The sequence below is a fragment of the Marmota flaviventris genome, chromosome 15 (genome assembly GCF_047511675.1).
Source record: "Marmota flaviventris isolate mMarFla1 chromosome 15, mMarFla1.hap1, whole genome shotgun sequence".
Taxonomy (NCBI): Eukaryota; Metazoa; Chordata; class Mammalia; order Rodentia; family Sciuridae; genus Marmota; species Marmota flaviventris.
The window spans coordinates 83,693,554-83,704,421 of record NC_092512.1 but is presented as its reverse complement, the minus strand read 5'-3'; the positions used below and the strand labels follow the sequence as shown (position 1 = coordinate 83,704,421).

General features: G+C 43.0%; 1 protein-coding gene and 1 pseudogene across 1 annotated transcript; both read left to right on the top strand.

Annotated features, from left to right (window-relative positions):
- Window positions 1–306: 306 nt before the first annotated feature.
- On the top strand, window positions 307–1,211 carry LOC114090589 (vomeronasal type-1 receptor 90-like; annotated as a pseudogene).
- Window positions 1,212–5,814: 4,603 nt separating this feature from the next.
- On the top strand, window positions 5,815–6,651 carry LOC114090590 (vomeronasal type-1 receptor 90-like). The gene has a single exon (XM_027932806.2). It carries the CDS (start codon window positions 5,815–5,817, stop codon window positions 6,649–6,651), a length of 837 nt encoding a protein of 278 aa, XP_027788607.2.
- The last annotated feature ends 4,217 nt before the right edge of the window (window positions 6,652–10,868 follow it).

The following is a 10,868-nucleotide window of genomic DNA, read 5'->3' as shown; positions in this document are numbered from 1 at the left end:
CCCCAGCCCAAAATGTGACAATTTTTAATGCACAGGAACTCACTTCATACTTTGCATAAAATGTAATCCAGCCATGATTGGGAAATGATGGGAAAAGAGAGAGGAAAGAATGGTTTCCAGGGTGTGTCAGCAAAACTTCAGTTAGAGGGGAAAGTGGGCATTGGGCTAGGCCAACATATTTTCCTCCTGGCAACAGTGTTGGCTGAGATGGATGAAATTTAATATTTGGGTTAATGAATTTTCTTACTTTTCTCCTAAGAAATGTACTCCATGATTCCTTACCCCAAAAGATGAGGAAAAAAACACATGGTGCATGGCATTATTAACTTAAGAAGCACCTTTTACTCTGAAGTTGGAATTGGGATCCTGGCCAACACCATCCTCTTTCTGTTACATGTCATCAAGTTCCTCTGTGACAAGAGGCTCAAGAACACAGACTGGATCATCAGTCTCTTGTCCCTAAGCCACCTCTTGATGCTGCCCACCATGGGGTTTCTAGCTTTAGACACTTTTACATCTCAGGGGGTCTTTGGGGTGATGTCACATGTCAATCAATTGCCTACTTGTACAGGTTGATGAGGGGCCTGTCCATTTCTGCCACCTGCCTGCTGAGTGTCCTGCAGGCTATCACCCTCAGCCCCAGAAGCCCCTGCTTGGCAAAGTTCAAACCTAAGTCCCCACAGGACAGCCTGAGGTCTCTTATGTTCCTGTGGGTCTTTTATATGTCCTTCAGTGCCAACTTCTCCATCTCTGCTGTTGACAACTCCACTGTAACCTCACAGGGCCTTATATTCCTCAGTGACTCCTGCACTATCTTGCCCATGAGCTACTTCCTCAGGCATTTGTTTACCATACTGGGTGCCTTAAGGGATTTCTTCCTGATAGGGCTCATGGCCCTCTCCAGTGGGTACATGGTGACCCTCTTGCATAGGCATAAGGGGCACTGCCAGCACCTTCATGGCACCAGCCTGTCTCCAAAAGCCTCCCCAGAACAGATGTCCACCAGGGCCATCCTGGTGCTCAAGGGATTTTTTGTGCTCATGTACTGTTTGGACTGCGTCATCTCCTCCTCAAGAACCATGTGAAAAAATGACCCTGTGTGCTGTTCTGTCCAGATCATGGTGTCCAATGACTATGCCACCATCAGTCCTTTGGTTTTCATCTGCACGCCAAGACAAAGTGTTGCCTTTTTGAAATGTTTGTGGAGGTAGGACAGTCAACGTTGAATCATTGCATGATGGATCAGTTCTTGACCTGAGCTACCACACCACCATGCACTGACGCATCATGGAATAGTGAGTTTGCTCTCCATGTTGGATGAATGCATAAAGTGGTTTTTAAAAATGATTACATTGAAGCTTGAAACTGAGAATAATAAGTACAGATTATTGTGCATATGGCTCCAACAAACTAATAACTTTATATTTCTGATTGATGTGTGAAAGGAACCCTAGGTAGTAAATATCACTTTCTTTTTCTGAATCAGTCCATACATTTATAGGTATGTGAAAGATTGCAGCGGTTTTAATAAATCAAGAATCTCAGAAATCTCCTTTATGCCTAATAGATTGTAAACATCCCTTATTATAACTGCCATCTCATCTATCAATTGAACTTTTATGAATATAACAAAAAACCGGATATAAGGACAACTACTATTATTTAAACACCATTGCTCAGGATACCATATTTATAATAGTCAGTGATAGAGACAGTCTGATATTCCCAAGTATATGAATGTATGAAGATATGGTCTGGATATATCATGGAGTTCTACTCAACATTAAATAGGAAAAAGATTCTGATGCATAGGAAGCCACAGATGAGTCTTGAATTTATTATGTCAAGAGGGTACATGGCGACCCTCTTGTATAGGCATCAGAATCAAAACTGTATACATCTACACACAGGGGGTGGAATCTTCAGTGGTATAATATGCAAAGACCAAATATTGCATTAAATCCTAAACATAGCATAAAATAGGAAGGTGATGCTGTTGTATAAGAAACCACAGATGAATCTTAAAATCATTCAGTCAAGTTACCATCACTCACAAAAGAATCAGTGTGGTGTAAATCTACCTGTAAAAGATGGAAATTTGGGTCGTATAATTTATAAAAACAGAATGTAATGTGGCATTTTCCAGCAGTTGAGGAAGGTGTGCCCTGGGGAATTTTTACTTAATGAATTCAGATGTAAGGAGGATGAAGCACACAAGTCACACAGGGAGAACTTCCTGCATGGTTTACCTTTCCAGGATTGTTCTAATTTTTAAAATGCAGATCCTCATTTATGTCAGTTGGTAGAATTCTTAGGATTGTTTTAATATCTGATCACCTTCTGTCACTAACTCAGAGAGCTGAAAAAAATTACCAGAATAGTACAGTACACTGGAAATCTCTGTTTGGAGAAAATTGATGGAGCTTATGACTATTTGAATTTTTCTATATAGTTACATATTTTATATATTTTGATTATTATGTCAGAATCAGGCCTATTCACACAACTGCTATTATAAAATATTAGAAAGAACACATTTTTGCATTGTTTTCTATTTATATTTGTGGAATTCTTGCGGAAAACCAAACCATGAATTAAAATAGATTCAGGTACACTCTATTATGAGGATTTCATTAAAGGAAAAGTATCCAAACTAATCTTTAAATATGAGTCTTCTTGCAGTCCAGGTATTCTTCCATCTTTTAAGAAAGCAGTGGCATTTCTCCAAACCCAAAGAGGTTTAGATACAAAATTGATACTCAAATTTTTGTTTTGAAATTCTGGATCTCAAGCCCAGGACCCCATACATGCTAGGTAATTCTCTACTACTGAGCTACATTCACAAACCCTGTTTGAGAAAAAGTTGTAATAATTTATTGTCAGAATATTTTTCTGGAAAACAAGTATTGACTTTCATGCAAGCCTCTCATATAAGTAATAATTAAGATTTAATTTGTGTTTGTACATACTGAATCAGAATATCATCTAAAAAGTAAAGTCTTAAAGCTAAATTAGTTCATGGGCATATAGATGTGAAAGGTAAGATGCTAAGAAATTCCCAGTGACTCGAGAGGCTGAATCAAGAAGACCACAATTTTGAGGCCAGTCTCATCAATTAACATGACCCTAAGTAACTTAGAGAGACCCTGTCTCAAAATTTTAATGAAAGAGCTGAGGACATAGCTCAGTCACATAGTGCCCCTGGGTTCAATCCCAGGTATGAAAAAGAAAAAATTGCTAAGGAAATCTGACATGTGAAAGATTTGAGAATATAGGGTAAAACTTTTAAGAATTCAGAACTCAAGTAGATATTTGCTTAAAAGTTTAAATGCAGATTTTTTAAAAATTTTGACCTTTAATTGATGTAACGACTTGTATCTGGAGTACACTATTATAAATCTATACATGTCTAAATTGTTTTATGATCACATTATGGTAATTAACATGTTTATTTTCTCAAATTGTATCATTTCTAAGTAACAAGGAGGCTCAGAACTCTTCCCCTCTACTGAGTTGTTTTTATACATAAAAATGTCATACATCCTTTTGCATATACTAGTGTGAATTATTAATTCAAATGATGCTTTAAAGAATAATGTTGTATCTGTGTATTTATAGTCAACATATAAACATTTATTTATAACATTTTAACTTGAAAATGTACAATGATAAGGTTTTCCAGCTGTAACCAGGAAATTTCTTCTATAGAAAAAAAAGAGTAATTTTCAGCTGTTTTCAGGCAATGCTCCCCGGAAAACCCAGTTCTCTACCTGTGTTTGCAAGTCCATGGCCCCTCCTGGCTCCGTCCCTCCCTCCCATGACAATGCATGCAGGGATGCAGTGTGGCCATCCCCCCCTGGCAGGGCTGAAACCAGAGTCCTGTGCCCTCCTTCCACAGATAACTCAGATGACTCCTCCTCCAGTTTTCCAGTGCTGTGCATTTCATTTTCTTAATTTAGTTCAAATAGAAACCTGCATTGCATAACCCAACAGAAGAGACTCAGTTATTTTATTCCCCATCATTTGTAAAGGGCACCTTCACATGGTATATATTGAGTTCATGCTGTTGCAAAGGACTTTGGGGACAAAGTCTCCGAGTCTGTTTCATAACTTACTGCCAGGGTGCACCCAGGAATAGATGGAATCTACTCACAGCTGCCCCAAAGACAGAGAAGCCACGGGGAACTGTGCCTATTAATAACAATCTGTGACTCTTGGAATGTGGAGACTCCTAGACCCTATATTAGCATTTTTCTTTTGTTTTCTTGAGCATACTAAGGGAGGGAATCTTTTTGCTGAAGGTGTGAATGGAGAAAAAAAGTTCTTACTCACTTAATCATTTAGAAGATGTTAAATTTTTCTAATGGGACTAATGAATTTCCATTTTAGACAACTATACTTCCTCAAAGACTTCAAAGCAATTATTGAACTAGGCTGGAGACACTTCAATTGCCTGGGCTCCTTGTCATTTCTGTGCACCCTTTAGTAACTGATATGATAACACTGTGATTTTCTAGGTAGAGATGAATATAATTTATTCTCTTACCCGCTTGTTTTTCTGATGACAAAATGTGGGGCTAGGTGGCTAAACTTGTTGTCAATGTGACTTATGTCACAGCTCTACAGCAGAATTAAAACTGAAATAAAGAAACTTCCTTCAGTTTATAGGGAGATTTTCCATGAGGATTCCGTCAGCCAATTGTCTAGTCTAGTTTTTCTTCTCTCTTCTGGGGAGAAATATCATTGCTTACTTAAAGAAGACAGGAAAGCTGGCTCACTACGTCAACTCCTTTCTCAGAGTGAGGTGGGATTCCTGTCTCTTAATGAAATCCCCCAAAGTACTTAAATTTTACTGGTGTGGTGGTGCCAGCCTGTAATCCCAGGGGTTTGGGCAGCTGATGCAGGAGGGTTGCAGGTTCAAGACCAGCTTCATCAACTTAGTGAGGTCCTATGCAACTTAGAGACACCCTGTGTCAAAATAAAAATAAAAAGCGTTAGGGGTGTGGTTCATGTTGGGTTCCACACTAAAATTTTTCCATGTGCCAAAGGATGGACAGAAAATAAATTTTGCAACATGATCCTGCTAATAACTGATGGTTCTGCTCACTTAGATGTGGTTTTTCTGGCAGAATCAAGTATATGTAAAATATTATAAGTGGTTAAGCAAACCTGGTTCAATATACAGTACCAAAAATTACATATTAATCAACAAATGCAAGAAGCCTGTTTTCAGAGGCAACATTTTAATATTTTGATATTTTGTCTGTAACCGGTTGATGAACAACCCAGAATAGAGAACACTAGAGGTACAGAGCTGTATAAGGCGGTCCCCTTGACACCTTTACCTTGAGAGTTCTATGTGGCTGTTCCTGCAGTCTGCTGTACTGGAGTCCCCTTCAAATGCCATGTTCTCAGCTTTTGGTCAGGTGGCTGCATGTGCCCAGGCAGATCCATGGTGGCCCTGTCCTTGAAAGCACAGAGACCCATGGGAGATGCTGTGCCTGAGTGCTGAGAGGTATGGAGAGGGGGTGTCAAGGGGACCCACACATTTTGAAGCCGGCAGTATTGGGGGTTGGGATATTGAAGCTGGTGGTGGCGGTGAGGAGGAGTTGACCTTCCTTTTATTCTAAGGCGTTGACCATCTGATTCTTCTCCCCAGAAAAAAAGATGATTAAAAGCAGCACACTTTATATTTTTCTTGCTGTAAGAAATGCCTTTTGTTTCCAAATTGTCATTGGGATCACAGCCAACGTCTTCCTGCTCCTTTTCCACGTCCTAACGTTTCTTCTTCAGCGCAGGACCAGGCCCACGGACATGGCCATCGCTCACCTGGCCCTGATTCACCTGCTGATGCTCATAATCAGGGCGCACCTGGACCTAGGGATTTGGGGAGTTCAGGACTTTTGGAACGACATCACATGTAAAACCGTCATCTACCTGTACAGGCTGATGAGGAGCCTGTCGGTCAGCACCACCTGCCTGCTGAGTGTCCTGCAGGCCACCACCCTCAACCCCAGAAGCTCCTTTCTGGCCAAGTCCAAGCACACGTCCCACAGTGCAGTGCATGGACCTTGCTCACTCTCTGGGTGTTCAACATGTTCTTCAATGTTCGCATCTTGGCCTCCATGGAAGGCCCCCTCCAATGACACAGCAACTTTCTGGTTTGTCTCTGAGTCCTGCAATGTTGCCCCCACAGGTAACCACTTCAGGATCTTCTTCTCCCTGATGGGAATACTCCAGGACATCTTCCTCATGGGGCTCAGGGCCCTCTCCAGTGGGTACATGGTGGCTCTCCTGTGCAGGCATAAGTGTCAGTGCCAGCACCTCCACAGCACCAGCCTGTCCCTAAGAGCTTCCCCAGAACTGAGGGCCACCAGGACCATCCTGCTGCTCAAGAGACTCTTTGTGCTCATGTACTTTGTGTACTGTGTGTTCTCCTCCTCTTCGGGACAGATGCACAAGGACGATCCCACTCGCCTGGGGGTCCAGATGCTGGCTAGCAATGGCTACGCCACCCACAGTGCCTTGATACTCATCTGTGCTGATCAACAGACACTCAGGTTCTTCCAGTGCACATTAGAAAAGGAGAGGAAATATGTATGCCAGGCTGGGCGACCTGTCATTTTGTCATCCCACATCATTTATTTCTAAATGTCCACAAACGTTTTTATGTTAAAAAAAAAAAAAAAAAAAAAAAAAAAAAAACCCAGAATGACGTTGATGGAGGTGTAACCTGAACATTTGCTCTTTGTGAAGATGTCAAATCAACCCAGGTACAATTGTCATCCCAGCAACATGGGAGGCTGAGGTGGGAGGATCACAAATTCAAGACCAGCCTCAGCACCTAATCCAGACGGTAAGCAATATAGCAAGACCCTGTCTGAAAACAAAATATGGAAATGGCTGAGTTGTGGCTCAGTATTTAAGTGCCTCTGGGTTAAATTCCTAGTACCAAAAAGAAATGCTAGATCTCAAATGGGCTGTTTTGTTACTGTGCCTGCCCAAGGCAGATACCTTGCACGGTCCAAGTAACACTGCAGATTCTGTCATCAAAATCATACCTGTATTCTCCATTTTTTTTCAACTGCATTTTGTATTTTAATTTTGGTCTATATTATTTTATTTTCATCTGAATGATAAACCCATCATGAGGGTAGAAAAGGAAACAGTAGCCAATCTTAGCCTGGCCCCTGCACAAGGATTCAAATTTATAAAGCATGCCACAATAAAAAAAAAAAAAAAGAGAGCAACAGGTACTATCTGAGCACTCACATTTTACATATATATTCACCATTAATTACCAGTAATGTTGAGAGGGTAGGGTCTCGCTGAGTTGCTTTATGCCTTGCTAAGAGGCTGAGGCTGGCTTTGAACCCATGATCCTCCTGCCTCAGCCTCCCATGCTACTGGGATTACAGGTGTTTGCCACCACACCCACCAATGACCTTTAATTTAAGTGGCACACAGGAGTCACAGCAAGTGCTATATAGAACCTGGAGCTAAAATGCCAACCCCAGTCCTGCACCCTTCCATCACTAAAGCACAGCGGGATGGCAGGTTTTAACCTGTGGTGATGTAGTCTTAACTCAAGAAGTCTGGCTGCTGGATTGAACTCAAGATCAATGTGAAAGTGGTTCATTGGCAGCATTTGTCAACCTAAGGACAGCCCAAGACACCACCTTCCTCCACTGCTGAGAGCCACAGCCAAGTCGGAATGGCCCCTGGCATTTTGCCAATATTATTGGTTGAGAGGCAAGCCATTAAGATCATGCTGGATTGATTCGGTTGTATATTAGACCTTTACTGTCCACCTTGGCCTGCTACTTTGGAGTTCTCATGCTACTTTGGAGTTCTCGTGGGGATTCCTGGAGAGTTCCCATTGGTTGGGGAAGTGCGGGAGGAGGGATTTCCGGAGGAGGGATTTCCGGTTGTTGGTTCCTAGAGGAGCCACATGGCGTTTGGGAGAGTTCCCAGGGAGCGTGTGTGGAGTGTGCTGGTGGAGTTCAGAAATAAAGTTTGTTCCTGCTTCATTGGCTCGTGAATTGTGCCCAGCCAGACTGCGGCACTCCACCTAGTATGTGAAGATTCCAGCTGCATTTCTGGGGGTACTGTGGGGGCCTCCCATGGTCACTGGTCCCCAAGAATCAAGGAGGCTGCCACTCCTCCTGACTCTCAAAATGTCCACTCTAACCAGAGAAAGAATGTCCGACATGCGGGGCCTCCATTTTGCAAGTTACCAACCCTGTGCCAGAAGATACTCAGATATTGTTTTCTGCTTCTCAGGAGGAAATCTTGCTCTGTTGCAGAGGCTGGTCTTGAACCTCTAAACTCCAGTGATCCTCCTGCCTCAGCCTCTTGAGTAGCTGTGGACCCACAGCTGGACCTGATGGTCCCAACTCAAACATTGCAGCAGATTCAAAGTAGTGCTGAGCCTATGGTATTGCCATCCCTCCATCAGTGTCTTCTGATCTCACACCACGGGCTGTGCCCCTGCACTCCTGGGGATTTAATCAAGACCTGTAAAGAAGACAAGCTTCAACTGAGATGGAAGGACCTTCCCAAGTGCCCCTAATCACCAGAATGGCTATCCCAATTGCTAAAAAGGAAAGAACCATGTGTGTGTGTGTGTGTGTGTGTGTGTGTGTGTGTGTGTGTTGCTAGGGATTGAACCCAGGGCCTTGTGCCTGCAAAGCAAGCACCCTACCAACTGAGCTAGATCCCCCCAGCCCAGGAAAGAACTCACCAGACAATCTTAAAACATTCACAGATCAAGTCTGCTCATGCAGGAGGTTAAAAAGGTTGTAGGTGTCAAATGGACTCAGAACAGATTGTGACTCTTAGGGAACTTTTTGTGATGTCTATCAGGCACGCCCATATGAAAGCCCTTCCTTCACCATCTCCCAGGGACACTTACTTTTGGATGGACTGACACAATTGTACATCTAAAGTCACAGAAAAGAACTATCATCTGATCCCGTGAATGCCCACGTCTGGCTGTGAGTGGTTGAACTCTCCTGCCAGGCATCTGAGACCAAGTTGGACCATTTTCCTGTCTACTCTTAGAGTTAGCTGAGATTTGTGGGATATCACTTTTGGGAACATGCGAGAACCCTCTTGGCCCCTTTAGCTGTTTCTCTACGAGTTGGGCCATGTGACAGGATGGATCAGTCTTGCTGAACAACTGTTGCTTCTCTTGATGTATTCAAAATATTTCCCTGTCCACTCAGTGACCCTCTTCTGTGCAGAATGTGCTCTGGCTGGATTCCTGTTTTCTCAGGTCCTTTCAGTCCCTCTGAACACGCTTTTGGGTGCCTCACACCAGTGCTGTAGGGACCTGAGAGGGGCACCATATTTCCCTGGATCCTGGCTGACCTCAGAGAGCCAGGACCCAAATATTGGCTTCTTTTTCCTTGACCCTTTTACTTCCTTAACTTAGTCTCCAGGATTTGGTTTTAAACATCAAGCAAGTCAGTTTCTCCAGTCTTGAAGTCGGAGTACTGGGTTTTCATTTCAGTGCATATCATTTTATAGTGACCCCTTCAACTTAATTGGGGTCATTGTTAATACTGGAAGTGGGTTGTATCTTCTATCTGAAGGCTATGGTCTCGACTGAACTCAGGTGTTCTTTTAGATGTAGTGTTTCTGCAAAAACACCAAACAGGCAACAGCTACAAAGTTTTACAAAGAAAATACAGAATGAAATTAAGAAGAGTAAAACTTGTTCAGTTAGTATAGTAGCTATGAACCCAAAAATGTATTTTATCCAAATCTTTTACTTAGTTCCATATTGTATCCCTGGTTCTTTTTTCTTTTTTTTTTTTTTTTTTTTTTTTTTTTTTTTTTTTTTTTTTACATGACAGGAATCTTTACAATAAAAAAAAATGTATTTTGGGAATGTAACATTAATTGTGCTTAATTCTGGCCTACTTTGGAGGCATCCTGACTTGGTACAAGGTGAGAGGCAGAGTATTATCTCAGGGGAGGTGGGGCTCATGGCAAATTTTAGGTAAAATGCTTTATTTCTGCAGCTGATCTTTGCCTTAAAATATCTTAAATGGCAGCCTTAAGCCATTTTCCCCTTGAAGGAGCCTGCCTGACCCCCACATTGGAGAAACAAATTCCTGATGATTTTGCAGGATCTGGTGTACTCTCCTCTGAGCCCATCAATGTCCACCAGGTGAAGAGGATTTTCCAATGAACTTGAGGTCGAGACCATTGCATGGCCATTTTACACTAAATACCTACGGGTGTATGTGTACGTTCTTATTTTGGCATTTGCTGGCATCAGAATCCCCAGGAGAAGGCCTTGTTCACATCCACAGGGCTCACCACTAACCCAGTTCAGATGCAGCCCACCTGGGGTGTTACCTGAGCACGTGTATTTCTAACCGTGTCCAGGAGATGGTGAGGGCCTTCCTTAGAGCCCATGGGAGGCAGGAGTGAGGTCGAGTGGGTCTCTGGCCACCTGACTCTGGAATCCCAGGCAAGAGTTTTGCTCTATGTGACTGCCACACTCGAAGCTGGTGGGATGAGAAGTTTGGATGCTGTCTAAAGCCTCGTCCCAGAGAAAGAGTCAGCCCTGAGTCCTGTTATGCCACAAGGAGTCTAGACCCTGGTTCTTCCTGTGTGAAACCTCACGTGCACCCAAGAAGCACCTGGGGGGCTATGCCTGCAGGCTTCACTCCCCGCTTTGGGGATGCAAACTGGCAGCAGAAGACAGGCAGGCTCCCACCAGCCTCATCTCCCATCTCTACCTGGTGACCTTGAGGAGGGGACTCCTCTCTGACTCCATTCTGGTGTGGAAAGGTCACTGAGAAGTCACTTAGAAGCACTGTTGTTCCTCTGTCAGGCTTAGCGAGTGGAGGTGG

What these genes read in the sequence shown, in the direction of transcription:
- LOC114090590 (XM_027932806.2), top strand. Translation starts at nt 5,815, where the DNA reads ATGGCCATCGCTCACCTGGCCCTGATTCACCTGCTGATGCTCATAATC.